At 36.8% G+C, this 20,805-nt stretch overlaps 1 protein-coding gene across 1 annotated transcript in view; it reads left to right on the forward strand.

Moving 5' to 3' along the window:
- The window catches only part of LOC144250571 (uncharacterized), a 55,142-nt gene extending 38,279 nt beyond the window's left edge, over positions 1 to 16,863 (forward strand). Inside the window, exons 2-4 of the mRNA XM_077793438.1 lie at positions 13,940 to 14,066; positions 14,247 to 14,307; positions 15,243 to 16,863. Coding sequence (XP_077649564.1) covers positions 13,940 to 14,066; positions 14,247 to 14,307; positions 15,243 to 16,863 — 1,809 coding nt within the window. The remainder of the gene's footprint in view (positions 1 to 13,939; positions 14,067 to 14,246; positions 14,308 to 15,242) is intronic.
- Positions 16,864 to 20,805: the final 3,942 nt, after the last annotated feature.

Below are 20,805 nucleotides of genomic sequence, written 5' to 3' on the forward strand. Positions count from 1 at the left end.
ATTTTAAAAATATATTGTGAAGGAAGAAAGGCTATGTATAACACAATGTATTTTCCTCTACTGTATTATTCTTCACAGTAATGTACACATCTTGGATAATGTGAACAGTAAGATGATTTGAAAATTTCTCAGTGTATTTTTCTGTGTAGATTTTTCTTTGATTCATATATATTTCTGCCATAACGATGGACTTGGATTTAATAATCCACACCCCTGCTGATGTTCCTTAATTGCCGTAGTTTCCTATGTTTGCAAAATATACTCAGCCCAGTACAGTAAGTAAACATGATTGTTTTTTATTTATTTCAGCCATGACTTCTCATCATCCTCGAGAAATTTTACCAGAGCAGGGAATAAAAGAGAGAGAGACGATATGGAAAGTGTGACCTTGACTATTTACAACTAAGAAAACAGTGGGAAAATATAGGTGAGAGTAAAGGTCAGAAATCATATTATAATGGACAAAACCAATTAGTAGTCTGTATTTGGATTAAAAATTTTATAGCCAAAATACACCATAAACAATTAATATCTGAAAAATTATTTAATGGATTTCTATTAGTATTAAGGATATATATATATATATATATATATATATATATATTCTTAAACATATATATATATATATATATATATATATCTTTAAGAATATATTCACAGCCAATTTTGACGACTATATATCCTCTGAAAGGAAATGTGGAAAATTTGAAAAGATATCTGGTCCATGCATAAGTTTATAACTTAGCCAATTATAAATGTAGCACTGAGTTAAACTTCCCATCAAACATTTGCACAGAGACAATATTTAAGACAAATTTCTAAAAGTGATTCTTTTGAGAGTTTCTTTACAAAATGTCCATTTTTCTGCAACAAAACAAATGGACAATATTAAGAATTGTAGAAAGGTTTCTACTTCCCCACTATTGCTCAATGACAATTCTGATACAGATTTCTGGAAAGTGCACTATATAGATAATGCTATAAGTAACACCATTAGCCATGTCTCTACCCTGAGTAATTACCAGGATATTTACATTGACAATAAAAATTATGAATATAGAGAAACTCCTTGTAATTTTGTAAAAACAATTTACCAAGATGAAAAATGTGGGAAAGTCTTGATTCGGTGCTCTAAAACTATTACTCATCCAAATATTCGTAGTCAAGACAAAACTTGCAAGTGTAAGGTATGTGAAAGGCTTTTAATCACAGTGCAGAGCTTACTCAATACAAGAGAATTTATAGAGAATGAGAGCCCTATACTTTTAAAGAAAATATCAAAGCATCGGCTTGCTGAACATCTTCAAAACACAGTAGATACTATGACAGTGATAAACCCTATAAATTTAAAGAATGTGGAAAAACTTTTAGTGAAACGTTACAACTTGTTAAGCTCAGAGGATTTATACTGAATAAAAGACCTGTAAATGTAAAAGGTGTGGCAAAGCTTTAAAATTTTTTCAACTCTTACTCAACACCAAAAATTTATTCTGCAGAGAAGACCTACAAATGTGAAGAATGCAACACACTCAAAAACTTTACTCAACATCACAGTGTTCATACAGGAGATATGCCATGCAAATGCAAAGAATGTGACAAAACTTCTAATAAAAGCTCCAATCTTATTTGTCACCAGTGGACACACACTGAAGAGATGCCCCACATATGTAAACAGCTTTGGAAAACTTTTAGTCAAAAACCAAGCCTTAAAAATCACCAGAGAAATAATACTGGAGAGAAGCCCTACAAATGTAACGTGTGTGGCAAGAGTTTTAATAAAAAAATCATCACTTACTCAGCACCAGCGAATCCACACTGGAGAGAAGCCCTACAAGTGTAAAGTGTGTGGCAAGAGTTTTAATCAAAAATCATCACTTACCCAGCACCAGTGAATTCACACTGGAGAGAAGCCCTACAGCTGCAAAGAATGTGGCAAAGCTTTTACTAGCATCTCACAGCGTAATTGGCACAAAAATATTCATACTGGAGAGAAGCCCTACAAATGTAAAGTGTGTGGCAAAAGTTTTAATAGAAACTCCATCTCTATTGCCATAACAGGATTCATACTGGAGAGAAGCCTTACAAATGTAAATTGTGTGGCAAGAGTTTTAATCACATATCATCACTTACTCAGCACCAGCGAATCCACACTGGAGAGAAGCCCTACAAGTGTAAAGAGTGTGGCAAGAGTTTCAGTCAAAAATCATCACTTACTCAGCACCAGCGAATCCACACTGGAGAGAAACCCTACAAATGTAAAGAATGTGGCAAAAGTTTTAATCAAAAAATAGTACTTACTCGGCATCTGAGAACCGAAACTGGAGAGAAGCCCTACAACTGTAGAGAATGTGACAAAGATTTTAATCAAAAATCAATACTTACTCGGCACCAGAGAACCCATACTAGAGAGAAGTCCTATAAATATGAAGAATGGCAAACCTATTCAAATTGAAGATCATATCTTACTAAACATTATAGATTTTCTAATGGAGAGAAGCTTTATAAGTGAAAAAATTGATCAGGGTCTTTAAGGATGAATCAACCCTTATTTCATAGTAGTTCAACACTATTTCACACCAGAGATATGATAGCACAGAAATCATACAAGGGTAAAATAGGTGTCACAGTCTCCAACAGTTGTTCACACCCTACTCAGCACCTCAGAATTCATACAAGTGAGAGGACGTGCGAAAAAATTTTTAGAAAACTTTTGGCCATTGATCAAACATTTTTAAAACACTGGAAGATTTATACCATATAGAAACCCAAAGAATGTGTCCAAGACTGTATTCAAATTTCCAACATTTTTTAACTTCTGACCACATATCTGTAGCAAATGTGGAGTAGCATTTGTCCAAAGTGTGTACCTTAGATAACACCAAAATATTTACAAAAACACCTTGACAAATATAAAGATTCTAGTAAGTTTCTTATCTATAGCCCATCCCTTGATGTATTTGGGACCTAGGTGGAAAAAACCATTTAAATGTAGAAAATAGGTAATTGCTTTTGACATTTGCTGAAAAATTTCTTAACATCTTTAGTTGATATTGTAGAAATAAGAAAATACAAGAATAGAATTGTTCATCCCTAAAAAGAAATAATTTTAGTATAAACCAACAATTACTAAAGAGTCTCATTTTTCACAACTGGAGAAATATTAATAACACTCAGAGTTGATTATTTCAGAAGTCTCTTAAGATTTATATGAAATTTAAAATTTAAATTTTAAGAGCCTCTTAATCTTAGGGGCACTTAATCAGTAAACCACATCCTTAGATTTTTTTCTTTTTTATTTAGAGATAGGTTTTACTAAGTTGTATAGGGCCTCATTAAGTTATGGAGCCTGACTTTGAACTTGCAAAGCTTCTCTCATCCCTAGGGTCATGGCATGGCCCACCATACCCGTTTTACAGAGCATTTACTTATATTTCATTACAGATGCAATTTGTTACTAAATAAAGTGAATTTCTTAATGTTAACCTTGTCATGCATTTAATGATATTAGGTCACACATCTTCCACTATTCACTTTGCTAATGGATCGATGCAATAGTAAAACATTCTATTGGGTAAATAATACTATAACATCTCCATTAATTATTTCATATGTTTAATCAAGTATTATTTGGAGAATATTTATGTAAATTATATACTCTCTTTTTTGTAATTATGGGAAAATTAAGAGAGTTTTGGAAGGACCTAGGGATACTAAAATAATGCCCAGATATCTCTAGTTTGAATTATGAGTTTAACATTTCACCTTATAGAGTAGCAGTACTCCCTAAGGGATCTACAATTCCGGAGAGGTATACAAGCTCCCAATCAGGGAGAGGAGAAAGACCCAAGAGACTAGGAGCCAATGTGCATATTCAGGCAATAAAGGAGGGTTGCTGAAGGGGGAAAGAGTCTTAATGTTTCCTGGGGAATCCACATGGTCCATAGGCCCATCCTGACTCTTGGACTGAAGAAACCATGCAGTTCCTCATGAATTCTATGACGTTCATCACTGAGGTGACTATACTCGCCTCTAGTGTAGGAAAAACATCACAATTTGGGACCACTTCTTTAGTTTTGTATACCCAGTAGAAAAGTGTAACTAGAAACATGTAAAATGATGACTGTAAAAAGAAAAAGACATACTATAGGAACATTTATGTCCCCACATTTTTTATTTCATTATATATTTTGATTTTGTAGACCCTTTGGTTCTACTTAATAATTTACAATATAATGTTTGTTATACTTATTGGATTATACGATAGATAGCATGTGTCATGGTCTCCCAGAACCCTCTGCAACCCAGTAATTATAAAATACTATAAACTAACCATGTCCCTCCTCAGATCTTATAGCTCCAAGAGCCCATGACACCACAGAGAGAAACACAATTTTGATTGAAATAAACTTCTAGACTCTCATCTACAAGTCCTGTTCAAAAAGTAAAAACACAATATTCTCTTCATATGTGAGCCTTTTGGGTCAACAAAATACCACCCACCAACATTTCATTTAACTTTATTTGGGAAAATAAATATTGAAATATATTGTTAAGTTCTAGGAGAATAATATTCACACCATTCTTTATTCCAAAGGGTAAATATCTAGGTTTCGTGCTTATCTCCACATAATTTTATGCAGAAAACTGGCTTCATTTTATATATGAGAGTTTAAACTATTTATAAGGCCAGGAGGAAAGATTCAGTCCTAGAGGTCTAAGGAAAATACTAACGATCTTCCCTTTTCTTGATTGAATGATGTCTGCAGTACCTGATGAAATATATTAAAAATGCTGATTTCTCAATGCGTCTGGCTGGGTTTCTCACTCATTGGAATCCCAATTTATTTAGTCATCTCAAGGCTATCACTCCCTCCTCTAGGATCTGATCTGTTCTTGGGAGGACTTGGTGTCCTTCAGGGGATCACCAGGTCATGCAAGATGTTAGAATGAAGTTTCTTTGTTCTAACTTGTATTTATTCGGCCTCACTTTCAATACAAGTTAGAACAAGAGTTCACACTCTCACCTGTGGAGAGGATGCTCTGCCCAGCACTTCCCAGTCAGGACTCTCAACAGCTGTTTGGGACTCCCCAGTACATAGGTTCAGTGGTTGGCTTTTCCTAGTCTGGCAATACAGTTGCCTGTGTCTTTCACTTTTGCTTTCTCTCTTGCTTTCATAGTATTACTCAAGGAAACACTGTCTTGTGTGAAGAGAGTGTTTTCCTTATCTATTGGATCTGACCTGCAAAGTTGAGCAGCTGCCAACATACTGAATGTCACAAACACATGTATGTGTTATCTAATCAATAAGTAGTGTATCTTTCAACTGCATGATTTTTTATTGCATGGGGGAGGAAATTGAGAATGCTTTGAGTGCACACAGCACTATTAATAGTATTCATAACACTGCTTTGTAATGTTTCCTCTCTGCTCAACTTGTTAGAATTGTTCTTATGCTGCTTTGTAAAACAAATAGAAAAGTGTTGTAAACCAAAAATTTTGTGATAATTGATAGTTGCGCAGACTGACTTTGGCAACTCTATTTACCATTGTTGTTTTGTATGGGATCAAGGTACTCTTTTATACTTTTATTTAACCTTAATGACATTACCATTCATTGAAGACTTTTTAACTCACAAACCTTCTCAGTATACAAATTATCCCTTGTCATTTCTAAAATTTGTTAGTCTTTTTAGGTATACATGATAGTAGAGCAAATTTTGACATATTATATATGGATTAAAACTCATTTTAGTTAGCATAACATTCTTGAGGTGTACATGGTGGTGTATTTATATATAAACATTGAAAAGTTGTGTCTGATTCATTCTACTGTCATTTGTATTCCTATTCCCCTTTTCTTCCCTTCAATCAAACTTTGTCTAATCCACTGAATTTCTATTCTCTCCCCCTCCCTTGTTGAGTGCTTTAGCATATCTATATATTATGTATTATATGAAATGTCTGTTTCATTCTACTATCATTTCTATCCCCATATTCCTTCCCCTCCCTGCACTCCTCTCTATTTAATCAAAACAACTATTCTTCCCCACCCCCATTGTGAATTAGCCTACACTAATTGGAGAGAACATTTAGCCTTTGTGTTTGTGTGTGTGTGGAGGGGTTGCTTATTTCCCTTAGCATGATATTCTTCACCTCTATCCTTTTACCACCAAATGGCATAGTTTCATTCATCTTTAAAGCTAAGTAATATTCCATTGGTGGGGGAAATTATATATATATATATATATATATATATATATATATATATATATATATAAATTGGTGGGGGAAATTATATATATATATGTCACATTTTATTTATCCATTCATCTGTTGAAGGAAACATAGGTTGGTTCTATGGTTTATCTATTGTGAATTGTGCTGCTATAAACATTGGTGCAGCTGTTTCCCTGTAGTATGCTCTTTTTAAGTCCTTTTTGTTTAGTCCAAAGAGGGATAGCTGGGTCAAATGATGTTTCCATTCTGGTTTTTCAAGGCGTCTCCATACTGCTTTCCATGGTGGTTGCACCAATTTGGAGTCAATCTCATGAGCAATGTGTGAGTGTTCCTTTTCCCCCACAACCTCACCAACATTTATTGTTGCCTTTATTATTAATGATTGCCATTCTGACTGAAGTGAGATAAAATCTTAAAGTAATTTTGATTTACATTTTTCTAATTGCTAGATATGTGGAATGTTTTTTTCATATATTTGTTAATGGCTTGTATTTCTTCTGTGAAGTTGTCTGTTCAGTTACTGATTCCATTTGTTAATTGGTTTTTGTTGTTGTTGTTTGTGTTAATTTTGAGTTCTTTATATACCCTAGACATTAGTGCTTTTTCTGAATTACGTGTAGTAAAGATTTGTATAAAATCTGTAGTTTCTTTCTTCACATTATTGTTTCTTTTGCTGAGAAGCAGCTTTTTAGTTTGAATCTATCCCCTTTATTTATTCTTGATTTTTAATATTTGTGCTGTAAGGGTCTTGTAAGGGTCTTGTTATGGAAGTCAGATTGTGAACCAACATTCACCTCAGATTTTTAAATGGTATCCCAAGTTCATTAATGTTTCAGTTTTATTTTTTCTCTATCTTGCCTTATAGATCTACATGTTCTAAAGAATCATGAAATAATCTAGCTTCACAAATGATTTTCTGATGACTATTATTTTTCAATGTGTAGCTGCAGATTATTTAAAATATATATTTACTATTTCAGACTTTAACTAAAGCAAATACTTGCCTTGTGTAGGAAATATTCCATCAATAGATCAACACCAAATCTATAATATATATAAATATATATAAAACCCTGGATTCAAATGCATGCACATCCAACCCAGAGCTTGGCCCATAACACTTATTCTGTACTAGCTCTACACTTTAGAACTCCATGAAAGTTGTTATAAATCCAAAGCCTCAGGCTCACTCGCTAGACATTCTCTTTTTTTTTTGGGGGGGGGTACGATGACGAAGATTGAACTCAGGGGCACTCATCCCCAGAGCCACATCCCTATCCCTATTTTATGTAGAGATAGGATCTCACTGATCTGCTGAGTAAGTTTTTTTTTTTCACTGAGGCTGGCTCTGAACTCATGACCCTCCTTCCTTAGCCTTCCAAGCTGCTGAGATTAGAGGTAAATACCACCATGGCCAGCTCCACAGAGAGCCTTCTTTAACTGGTTGGAACCCACTTCTTTAGTATTTTTGGCCTAATCCTCACAATTAGAGATGGAACTATTTTCCTCTCTATGAAAAATCAGGGCTACAAAGAGATTGGACTCAACAACACCTAATTACACAGCATGTCCACATTAAAACAAAGGTGTGGTATGCAATTCTCCACCCCTCCAAAGAGATCTTCTTGGCTCCACAAAGTTGGGAGTACTGGCCAACTCTCTGCCATGGCTCATTCAGAACCTCCAAGGAAGTGAGTGTATATGAGGGACAGTATTCCAGGTGGCACGTTGGTGATTAATGGGCTATGCCAGGGAGTAAGGCAGAGCCCAATTCACCAAAGGAACAAAACTTTCATGTGGCTGGTACAGGATAGGGGCTGCATGAGGGGATACTTTTCCTCCACCCTTGATGTGTCTTTCCTAACTGTTCATATGCTGAAATACTTGTTCAATGACTTGCACTCTTTTCCTGTTTTATGTTTCCCTCTCATGTGGCTTTGGAGGTCTCATGCTTTGGCAATTATTGTGACTTTCTTCTTCAGTTTTCCAACCTCCCTCATCCCATCCATGTGGAATTTCTGTCTGTGGCTATTAGTTTTCATTTTATATATTTCCATTTAGTCCAAGTTTGCAATTACCTCTAGAAAAAACAAATGTCTCATTCATTATCATGCCTGTACTAACCCTTCACATGTCAATAATGGCAGTTATCAAGAACTATCTTCTGATTTCTACAACTGGAACATAAATGAGTCTGCTTGAAATGACTGTCCTTTCTTTTGACTCCAGATAACGGGGATGCTTTTTAATATAGCGCTTTAATACTTTTATGTATATTTATATACATTACCCAGGAGACTGAGCATGATTTTTACATGGTTTTCTCTCAGAGAAGGTGGAGTTGATCATGTAGGTTTCTTAGAGTGGACTCCAGCTCAGACTCTGCCTCGGCTCTGACTAGCTTCCATCTGCCTGTGATTTCTACAACATGTGACCTATAGGTCTTCCTCTTCTTTTTTTTAATTTTAACATTTCACTTAGAGCTTGAGCCATAGAACTGTTACTTTGGAAAGGATGACTTACCAAATCATCACTAACCACAAGAAGTTGTGCTCCATGTTCAAACTAGGAAAGAGGGGCCTATCACATACTTCAGGGCTTCAGGGAAATTATGGGGGTGCCAGGAGTCCCTCACATCAAAGTAGAGGCATTATAAGTTGTGGGACAGGTTTGGACTAATTTGATTTTAGGACCAGAATTAGAGTAATTTAAGTTTCCTTATCAATATCAGAAAATAATCTCAATCAAGTTCCTTTTCCAGATCTGTCCAAAACATTAAGGGTTTGAAGCCCAGATCTCTTGGATTACTGTTATCCATCAGAGAAGACAATAAAATTAAGAGAGATGACATGTCCCACTGAGGAAGCCACAGTTCTGTGTTCTAAAGTGGGAACTTCTTGCCTTTCTATAGACATTAAAACTACAATTCTGCAGAGACAGAACTTAAACACATCCTTTCCATAAAACTTTCAAGTGTTTGTGCACTGCTCAGATAATTTAGGTGACAAAGTACCTCTGTCCTCAGATGCAGAGTTAGTGTGGATTCTAAAAAGGGCATTGGAGGAGGAAGTTCAGTCTATTAGTGAGGTTTCCCAGTAGCTTCTTTGCTTCTCAAAGAAGCAAACATCTTTAGAAGACAATATCCTCATTGCACCATACAGAACATGGTCTTCTGAGCTCATTAGGACTGTTGGAGCCAAGAGGACCATGTTCTGTATGGTGTAATGAGGATATTGTCTCCCAAAGATGTTTGCTTCCTTGAGATCGTGCTAAAATGAATCAATTTTTCTTATAGGGAATGTCAGTTTTACTTCTTCATTTTTCAATTTAATAACTTCATGGGACATACATATGGTATGTCATGTAGAGATTTTAAACACTACTAATTTGTATACTTATTACCAGGGAATTAATAATTTTTAATATTTTGATTGATAATCTTGCTTTGTTCATCTTCATAACTCATAGAACAATTATGGTTTGAGTAATTGTACATTTTGACATCTTTAGAGGGAAATGATGTTCTATGTTCAAAACCTCATTTTATAGAATGGAGTCTCACATGGTTAAGAACTTTCAGTTGGTAAATGTTAAATAAGGGACCTTGATCAGAAGGAAGTACATTAAATATTTTAGAAAATCAAATAAATGTGCTGGTAAGTTCCAATTCATGGTGCCAAATTATAGGCTTGTTAATATAATTCGCAAGAATTTGGAAGAATGTTTTTATGCATTAGTACATTTTGTTTTAATCACTAAAACCTTTTGTAATATCTAATAATGGAAATGTGTAAATTAAATTTTGCTTAGAGGAACATTCAGGACTCTTGAAATCTATCCTGCCCTGGTCACTGTCAGATTTTTTTCTAAAATTCATAAATGTGACCCTAAGACACACAGAGGAAGATAAAGCAGGAAAGCTGAAAGCTGAACTTGACTCTTCCATTGCAACATCAGTCAGGGGAAAAAGACCCTTCTGCAGGATCATGTAGGTTTCCCAGTAATGAGAGCTTGTGGGTCTGCAGAGAAGGGCATGGGCTCTCTCATCCCCAAGGAGGTCCACATAACAGAGTAGAGGAGAGTGTGGCTGCAGAGTCTCTAATCAAGACCTCCAGAGACCAAGCAGGAAGCAGGTCTGATTTTATTGTGCAGTTACCATGTATATGTACTCAGGCTGTACCTAAGCAAAATATAGACAGCCACCAATGTAATGTCTGCTAACTGTCCTTGCAGTGAACAATCAAAGAGTGGGACTGCAACAGGCAGCCTCATGACCAGAGCTGTGCCAACAGGATAAGCAGTTTACCACTCACATGCCTAGCATGGGGAGTGGCCTGCCACACAGACACCATTAATCTATGCCCTGTATGCAGTACTCCAAGCACTTGTGCCCACAAAGCAGCACCTCTGGGGCTTCTTTCTTGACTTTAAAGAACAATTTCTCTTCTAGTTGCTTTTCTCAGGAGAAATTTAAAATGATAGTAATATAAATATTATAGATGTAAGTGTGAATCCTGAGCTGTATTTTAAAACCCTGACAATTTATAAAAGCAAACCATGGTTCTCATATCTACTTCTCACAAAGAGCTTCCATTCATTTAGTCAAATATTGTCCAGGGTTGGCTCATCATGTTACTGGAGAACGTGTTTTGCAGCAGAGGTGCTGGGTGATGGTGTTGCTCTCTCTGCAGTGTCAGTCATTTCTCCCCAGTGCTCTTTATAGATTCTCAGCACACAAAGAGCCACATGTAAGAGGTTTCTGCCTAGGCTGACATCAGTCGCAAGCCCACTTGCTTGAAGCAAGACCAGTCTCAATTCTCCATATCCCTTTTATCTGTTAGTGAACACCAAGAGGACATGGTTAGGGTTTGCAGTAGTGGTGAAGCTGAGCTGGGTGATGAGGACAACCCCAAGCTGTAAGTCCGCACATGTGTTGTTAGGGGTGACAGATTCTATTTTCTCACCCCTTATGAACATCATGGGGCTCACACTGCATATGGGAGAAGAGATGTTTCTTCCTCTCACTTTAACCATGGAATGTGCCCACCCAGATGATCCAAATATCCCTAAATTCCAGTGGGGTGTCCTTCTCCTATAATTCTCTCTACTTCTGTCCTGATCACCAGCTCGTGTCCACTGCCTGAGCAGTCCTCACTAGATGGTTGCAACATAGATGATGGTGCATGTGTCATACAACCACCCCTGACTTTAGTGAGAGCATCATATCTAACATGACTCCTTCCTGGATCCAGATACTAAAGGGAGTCTTTACTATCAGCTCTAACAAACAAAACTTCTGATTTTTTTTTTTTTTTGAAAATTTCTTTTTCATGTGTGATCTGTTTTTTCTCATCTCCTCACTTGGCCTTTCCTTCTTCTTACCATATGTGAATTCTTCAAATGTAACCTATTTCAGAAATCTGTGTTAGATTCCCTGTGATTTACATGTTCTTCCACACAGAATGCCCACTCTAGGGGGCAGCTTAATTTCTTCAGTGCATAAAGAACATGAGTGCCCAGTACAATAGGGCATCCATGGACCAAGCTGGAAGTATCACTCCGTAGACCCTTGTTTGAGGGGTGTTTCTCAGATTGCCTCCTTGATGTCAGAGAGCTTGTGTTATGTCTCATGATCTCATGGACTATGTTGTGTGAGGCATAATCTGCACAGCTGGGAAGGTACATAGCTCAGGAGTTTAGTTATCTATGAATCACTCCCATTCTCCAGGATGCTTCCTAACAACAATTGTATCTTAGCATGGACATTACTATACATATTTCTTCACAACACTACCATGGTACATTTACACAATTTTAATCATACTTGAGGCACATCATTTAGTAATGATTGTGGTTCAAAACTGGAGCTAGCAGAATGACCAGACTGTGCTTTCTCCTAGCCACTTCCTGTATGAAGATTAGTTCTCCTCATTAATGCATGAAATTGTGTCCCTTTCTTTGAAGCATACTATCAGGAAAAGGTCTAAGTTCTTCCCAATACTGATACAGAAATTTACCATCAGAAAACAATTTTCCAACAGTTTCAAGGCAATGAACAATCCATTCATGAGTTCTTAACTATTACTGCAAATTCATGGCATCTGCACACTCCAGTTTGTATGACTGCAGATTCCTCAGCTACACTGACCTTAAATTCATCCAATGGCCTGGAGACCCACGTGATTAAAACATGTCATTTATTGAGTGTTAGAAAACTTGGATTGTGTAACATTCAAATGTTTACAATGAAATAAAGCAGATTCTGTGTGTCACAGAAAAGTGATAGAATGCAGTTTTTGGTTTTAAATTTCATATTTGTTTTTGTTGTTGAAACAAGGCAATTTAAAAACCCTCCTTCTTTCCTTTGTACCCCAGATTGAACCCAGGGCACTTAGTCATTAATCTATCTCACCAGCCATTTTTTATATTGGGGAAAAATATTGCTAAGTTACTGAACTTTGGCCTTGCAATCCTCTGACTCCTGAGCCAATGGGATTACAAGGATTCAGCTACATCTAAAGCAATTTTTAAGTTATTTTTTACATGATAATACAGATCAATTTAAGCCTATACTGTAAAAATATTTATATAATATTTGACTAACATAAAATAAATTCATGAGAATTGGCATATGACATTTATATATAGATCTCACCAAAATAACTAAGGCCTAGTGATTAAATGTGAACCCTAATATATTTGGGGGGTACCAGGGATTAAACTCATGGGCACTCAAACAATTAGCTACATCCTCACTCCTATTTTGTATTTTATTTAGAGACAGCATCTCACCAAGTTGCTCAGGGCCCTGCTGTTGCTGTATTTTAACTCAGCATCCTCCTGTCTTAGCCTTACAAAGCACTGGGATTATATTTTACAATTTTTAAATTTATATTCTTTTTTCTGGATTTACCATGGGAGACTGTCTTTTTCTAGTGATTTTTCATATTTCACAAATCCTGGATGTTTGCACTCATATGTTGAAGCTGAGAAAGTTGATCACAGCGAAGTTGCACAGATTTGATCACTACATATGTTCAATTAAAATGCTGGATCCTATATGAAGATACAAATTAAAAATTAAACAATAAATAACACTTCAAGTTACAAAAATAAACAAAGATGGCTGGAAATACAAATCATGACTCAAAAATAGCCTTAAATGTTAGTGGATTAAACACACCAGTCAAAAGACATAAGCTAGTAGCCTGGATTAAAAAAAATCCAATCATATTCTGCCCCCAGGAGACTCAGGAAAAGACAGACTGAAGGTGAAAGATTGGGAAAACACATACCACTCACATGAACCTTGAAAGCAAGCAGGGAACTCCATACTCATATTAAATAAAGTAGACTTCAAGCCAAAGTTAATCAAAATAGATAAAGAAGAACATCTCATACTGCTGAAGGGAACCATACACCAACAAGACATAACAATCATAAATATATATGCCCCAAACAATGGCACACCTATGTTCAAACAAACTCTTCTCAAGTTCAAGAGTCAAATTGACCACAACATGATCTGGGTTGACTTTAACACACCTTTCTCACCACTGGATAGATCTTCCAAGCAAAAGTTGAATAAAGAAACTATAGAGCTCAATAACACAATTAATAACTTAATTGACATATATAGAATATATATGTCATGCTGTCATTCTGTGCTGGCTTCCAAAATACATTTGTGGGATATTTTAGATCTCAGTGACCTTTGAGGATGTGGCTGTGAACTTCACCAAGGAGGAGTGGGCTTTTCTGGATACTTCCCAGAAGAACCTTTACAGAGATGTGCTGCTGGAAGTCCTCAGAAACCTGGTTTCTATAGGTAATAATTTTGGTTTTAAAATTAATCAAATAGAGAACTCATGTTTATTTTGGTCATTTATGTAGAAGGTGAAAAGGAAATCAGTTGGTGAATTATTGAAGCATAAATGGCACCTACAATTTGGCAAAGCATTTCTAGCTCCTAAATATTCATAAAGATTGTTATGTTCTCTCATTTTAGGAAACAAGTGGGAAGACAAGACCACTGAAGATCAGATTGAAAACTCTGGAAGCAATCTAAGGTAACTGTACTCACAAGAGGAATTTGTGAGGGAATTTGAGAACTGTCATATAATTTTTAAAGCAATCCAACCAAAGAAGTATGCATAATTTGAAATGTATTTATTCTTATAATATTTTTTACCAGCAATATATACTTATCTGTAACAGGTATTCAGTCTTTTCAAAGTACTTGACATGCAAAAAGTACTATGAAATTGCATATGTGAATATGCCTATGTGAATAATAGCCATAGAGAAGCTGTGTTGCAAAGGATTGTTTCCTTTCAATCTCTTTATTTTCAGGCAACTTTAACAAGTCAGAAAATCTATCCTTTACCTGATGTTAGTAGAAATGTAAAGACCTATAAATAAATAGAAAACTGAATGAGTTAGGTATCAATTATGTGCTGGTCACTTATTCTTCAAAGAAGTCCTATTGTAAACTTCAAACTTTCCCCACAGAATAGTGTGGGGAAACCTTCAAATTGATTCCAATTCTTAATCAAACAAAGAAAAATTTTAATAGAGTAAATCCATGTGACTTCATTATGTGTGCAAAAGATTTCATATGTCCTTCATTCCTTCATAGGCACATCACATCTCACTCTGGACACAAATACTATAAGCATGAGGAATGTGAAGAGAAACCATGTGAATTTAAACAATATAGGAAATCTCTGGTTTCTCTCAAAAGTGTTCACACACAAATGTTGTTACAAACTGGAGATAGACCATATGAAAGTACAGTATGTGGGAAAGTCATCAGTTGTTCCAATGACATTCAAAGACATGAATAAACTCATACTGGGTGGCAAACCTATGAATGTCAACAATGTGGTGAAGCCTCTTTTTCTCTCCCAGGTGTTCAAAGACACATGATAAAACACAGTGGAGTTAAACCTTTTCAGTATGAGGTATGTGGGAAAGCCTTTCATTTCTGTTCTTTATTTAGAAGACATGAAAGAACTCATTCTGGAGAGAAACTCTATGAATGTAAACAAGATGGTCAAACCTTTATTTCACACACAAGTCTTCAAAAGCACAGGATCACACACACAGGGAATGCACATTTCAAATGTAAGGTATGTGGGAAAGACTTTGCTTATCCCAGATTACTTAGAATACATCAGAAACCTCACACTGGAGAGAAGCCCTATGAATGCAAACAATGTGGAAAAGCCTTTGCTATATCCTATGAGCTTAAGGGACATGGAAGAACACACACTGGAGAGAAGCCCTATGAATGTAAGCAGTGTGGAAAAGCCTTTGCTAGATCTGGTGACCTTCACAAACATGGAAGAACTCATACTGGAGAGAAGCCCTATGTATGTAAGCAGTGTGGAAAAGCCTTTCCTACATCCCATCAGCTTCATGCACATGGAAGAACACATACTGGAGAGAAGCCTTATGAATGCAAACAATGTGGAAAAGCCTTTGCTATGTCCCATCAGCTTAAGAGTCATGGAAGAACACACACTGGAGAGAAGCCCTATGAATGTAAGCAGTGTGGAAAAGCCTTTGCTAGATCTAGTTACCTTCAGATTCATGGAAGAACACACACTAGAGAGAAGCCCTATGAATGTAAGCAGTGTGGAAAAACCTTTGCTAGATCTAGTTACCTTCAGATTCATGGAAGAACACATACTAGAAAGAAACCCTTTGGATGTCAACAATGTGGAAAAACATTTGCTTCATCCCGTCATCTTCACATACATGGAAGAATGCATAATGGAGAAAAGCCCTATGAATGTGAACAATGTGGAAAAGCCTTTACTGCTGCCTCTTACCTTCAGATACATGAACGAACTCATACTGGAGAGAAGCCCTATAAATGTAAGTGGTGTGGGAAAGCCTTCACTCAGTCCTCTCACCTTCATTCACATGAACAAACTCATACTGGAGAGAAGCCCTATGATTGTAAGCAGTGTGGAAAAGCCTTTGCTAGATCCAGTGAACTTCAAATACATGGAAGAGTGCACACTGGACAGAAGCCCTATGAATGTAAGCAGTGTGGCAAAGCCTTTGCTAGATCTGGTGACCTTCGCATACATGAAAGAACTCATACTGGAGAGAAGCCTTATGTATGTAATCAGTGTGTCAAAGCCTTTGCTACATCCCGTCATCTTCATAAACATGGAAGAATACATACTGGAGAGAAGCCCTATGAATGCAAACAATGTGGAAAAGCCTTTGCTACATCCGATCAGCTTAACAGACATGGAAGAACAGCCACTGGAGAGAAGCCCTATGAATGTCAACAATGTGGAAAAGCCTACACTACTGCCTTTTACCTTCGGATGCATAAACATACTCATACTGGAGAGAAGCCCTATAAATGTAAGCAGTGTGGCAAAGCCTTCACTCAGTCCTCTTACCTTCACTCATATGAACAAACTCATACTGGAGAGAAGCCCTCAAAATGTAAGCAGAGTGGCAAAGCCTTTGCTAGATCCAGTGACCTTCAGAGACATGGAAGAATGTATACTGAAGAGAAGCCCAATGAATGTCAACAACGTGGAGAAGCCTTTGCCACATCTTGTCTGCTTCACACATGTGAAAGAACACATACTGCATAGAAATCATATGCATGAAAACAACTGGTAAACTCTTCTGTTATTACTGTTTCACTCATATACATGTAGGAAGTTTATTGGAGAAAAACCCTTTGAATGTGAAATATGGTAAATCAATACTTCATGTCATCCTCAAAGACAAGAGAGGCTCACACTGCTGAAAATGTGTGTGTTTGTGTGTGTGTGTATGTGTGTGTGTGTGTGTGTGTGTGTGTGTGAGAGAGAGAGAGAGAGAGCTTGATCAATCAATCAATCCACTGGGGATTTACTCTGGTGGTGCTCTACCACTGAGCTACATTCCAGTTCCTTTTTACTTTTTATTTTGAGACAGGGACTTGCTGAGTTTCTTAGGGTCTTCCTAAGGTGCTGAGGCTAGCCTCCAACATTGATTCTTCAAAATCAGCCTCTCGAGTCTCAGGAATTAAAGGCATACACCACCACATCCAACTGAATAACTCTTTAAATGTGAAAAATATCACAAATCATTCCATTTTCCCTGTTGCCTTCAAAGCCATTTCACTCACATTGAAAAACAAACCCTCTGAATTTGGGGGATTTGCTACATTTTGTCAGCTTCATTTCCTTTCTTGTATATGAAAACACTCATGCAGAGAAGCCATGTGAATGTGAGAAATGTGAGAAATCTTTCTAGTTTTCTCATTTCTTTCCTAAGGACTGGGAATATTGTTTTGGAATAAAAAGAATAAATCCTATGCAAGTAAGAAATATAAAGGGTTCAGCCATTCTAGTTTTGTTCAGTTGTATGAAAGGACTCATACTGTAGAAAATGCTGAGGATAAGCCATGTGGGGCAATATTCAACTTTCAGAGTTTTCTCCAAAGTCATAAAAGAATTCACATCTGTGAAAATCCTTTTTCTATCTTTAAAAATTGCAGTAATACTTTCAACTTTCCAGGTCCCTTTGAACAGCATTTAAGAAATCACACTGGAGAAAAGCCCTGTATGTAGAAATGTGGTGAGAACTTTGCTTGTTTCAGATCCATTTGAACTTGTTCACACTTGAGGAAAATTTTATTTTATTTCATTTTATTTTTTATTTTTGGGTAACCACTTTAGATGTGTGAAAATGGTGTGTGTGCCTTCATTTCTTTTTTTCTTTCTTTCTTTTTTTTTTAATCTATTCAGAGGTAACAAAATTGCACCCTGGGTTGGAGAGGAGCATTGCATCAGCATGAAGATTTGAAAGCAACATGTTTTTCTGGGTTAAATCTCTCTTATTGTTAGATTCCATTTTCCTGGGTTAAATCTCTCTTATTGTTAGATTCCATTTTCCTGTATTTTAAGTCTTTTTTGTCTAATGTTTCATTACATGTTGTGTATGTTAGTTTAGGCCTCTCCACTCCAGCCTTTGGTACATATTGGTGAAATGGCTCTTCTGAACTTCTTTCCTCTCTTTCTTTGTTCAGATTTCACCCAGGAGTGCTCTACCACTGAGTTTCTCCACAGTCCTTTTAATTGTTATTTTTTGAGATGGGGTGAGGCTGGCAGCTGGGACCATAGGAATGTGTCTGTGTACCCTGCAGCTGGCCTCTTCCTTTTCCTTGATTGCTTATTGATCTGTTGTTGACTCTGGGACCACCACTCTTGTCACTTCTGCTTGTTCTAAGGCTCATGTATTGTGCTGTATGTAGGCACATTAAAGAGCATTATAAAATAATGTCATTTGTGTATATTCTTTAGAGAGGCACTTTCTCAAAATATATTTTTGCCCTATACTTGAGTTGCTTTATCTTTTCTTTTCCCAGTTCTGGTGACCAAATCCTGCCTTGTGCATGCTAGGCAGGCATTCTAGCGCTGAACGCTCCATAGCTCAGGTGGTGAGTTTGCTGCTGCTGTGAGTGTGGAACCCACTGATAAACACATCAGCAGATGTAGCTCTGCAGGTGTTTCCTCCACAATTGCAGCTGATCTCTTCCTTCTTAAAGGTCTTTTATACCAGTGATTTTTTTTTAAAAAACTACATCCAACTTAGGTTTTCTCCCCATGAATAATACTTAGGTGGAATATGCCAGAAAACCCAGGTTTGATTTCTCTCGGTGTTTTGGAGTACCTCAGTAGCCCTGGAAAAAATTGTGTGATAGTTTTCTTAATACACACTACATTACCAAAGGCTTGGTAAGGAGCATCCCAGTCTAATGTCCTAATATAGTGGCACTCCCTTCTCCACCAAATAATCTTAAATAAGCTTCTCAAGAGACCTTCACCATAATTTTTCTTTCAACAGAATGTCAGGAAAAGATTTTGCAAAGATCTCAATGTGGGTTATAACACAGATTTCTGCTTTTGTGGCAAAGCTTGGAAGACCTCTGACCAATCTTTCAATTGGTACACAAAGTACTTTCTGTGAACTAATCAAAACAACAACAACAACAACAAAACACCTTTATGTATACCCCTACAAAAAATATAAACCTCCATCCCTGTCCCACTGGATGTAAATGAAGATCAATGAAATTCCAAACAGGGGTATCACTTAATATTCCAAATATTAAGTGATACCCCTCAGAACCCTGCAGCTAATCAATGTGCTCCTGGAATATTCCTTGGGTGTCTAGCCTCATGTGTCCTACATCACTAATAAAGCTACAGCCTCCAATCAGGTGATATTGTGCAGTACTTGTTGTGGAGAAGGCTGTTTCTGCTCATGCTAAAGGATTCAGTTACTTGTCCTAAGGATTCCAAGACTCCTGAGCAAAACCTCACCCACAACCTATTCAGGTGTCATGGATCTTGTGTGATCATTGGTAAAAGTTCCTTACATACTTGTGCCCAAATATTGAAATTTGCCACCATGCCAAAGATGGGTTGATTGTCACTGCCATCTCTGTTCCAGCCTTTTGCTGTGACTCGGTGTTCGTTTGGAGAGGAAGGCCAAAACAGTGTGCTGTGGCCCTTCTGTTTTTGATAAATACAGCCTAAGCCATTCAGTAAAACTTCTTCTTTAAAAAATAGTTTTGAATGCTTCCCAGGATTTCCAAAAACTTTCTTTGCAGCTAATGAGTCAGTGTGGCAATTTCCTAGTTTTACGTTTTTGATTTAGTGGAAATATTGCATAGAGGTGTGTGAGCACTTGATGCAGTCTGGACTTCTTTGTAATACATCCATTTGCCAAAGGCAGTATTTGCAGGCTTGCTCCTGGGCAGTGTGAGGGACTGGAGTGAATGCAACTGTCCTGGGATGTGGGCATTCTTTGTAGGAGTTCAGTCTTGGTGAGGACATCAGTGCAGGAATCAAGACTTTTAGGAGGGCTCCAGAATCTCCTGACAGGACCTGCCTGTCCCTTTTGGACAATAGTGTTGTCATGTGAGCTGGCAGGTGGATGGCTACCTTCTGATGGATTTGGGTTTGTAGCTGAGCAAATAGTGAGAATGTACAATGATTAAATGAGAATTAAAATATTCTTTGTCATACCAAAGACATAATTTGGGGGCCAAACATAATAACAAGTAACCTCTTGGACCTTGAAGCACATATTTTCCTTCATGTATGCATTTTCTCATAAACTTTTGTAGTGTGATGCTTATGTGAAACAAACTGAGATAAACATGGAGAGGTTTATTTAATGGTACAGTGTACTATAAGTTTTAGAGACTTGCAGCAGGCTTAGATTCCACTATTGTTAAAATTTTATGAAAGACTCTGAAATTCTCAAAATTCTTGAGAATCCCCAGGTGCTGTGGCATACACCTGAAATACCAGTGGCTCAAGATTCTGAGGCAGGAGGATTGTGATTTTTTTTATTACTTTTTTTAAAGAGAGAAAGAATTTTTTAATATTTATTTATTTTTTAGTTTTCAGTGGACACAACATCTTTATTTTTAATGTGGTGCTGAGGATTAAACCCAGCACACCACGCATGCCAGGTGAGCACACTACTATTTGAGTCACATCCCCAGCCCATCTTTTCATTTTTCATATATATAT

Source organism: Urocitellus parryii, chromosome 16, assembly GCF_045843805.1.
Source record: "Urocitellus parryii isolate mUroPar1 chromosome 16, mUroPar1.hap1, whole genome shotgun sequence".
Taxonomy (NCBI): domain Eukaryota; kingdom Metazoa; phylum Chordata; class Mammalia; order Rodentia; family Sciuridae; genus Urocitellus; species Urocitellus parryii.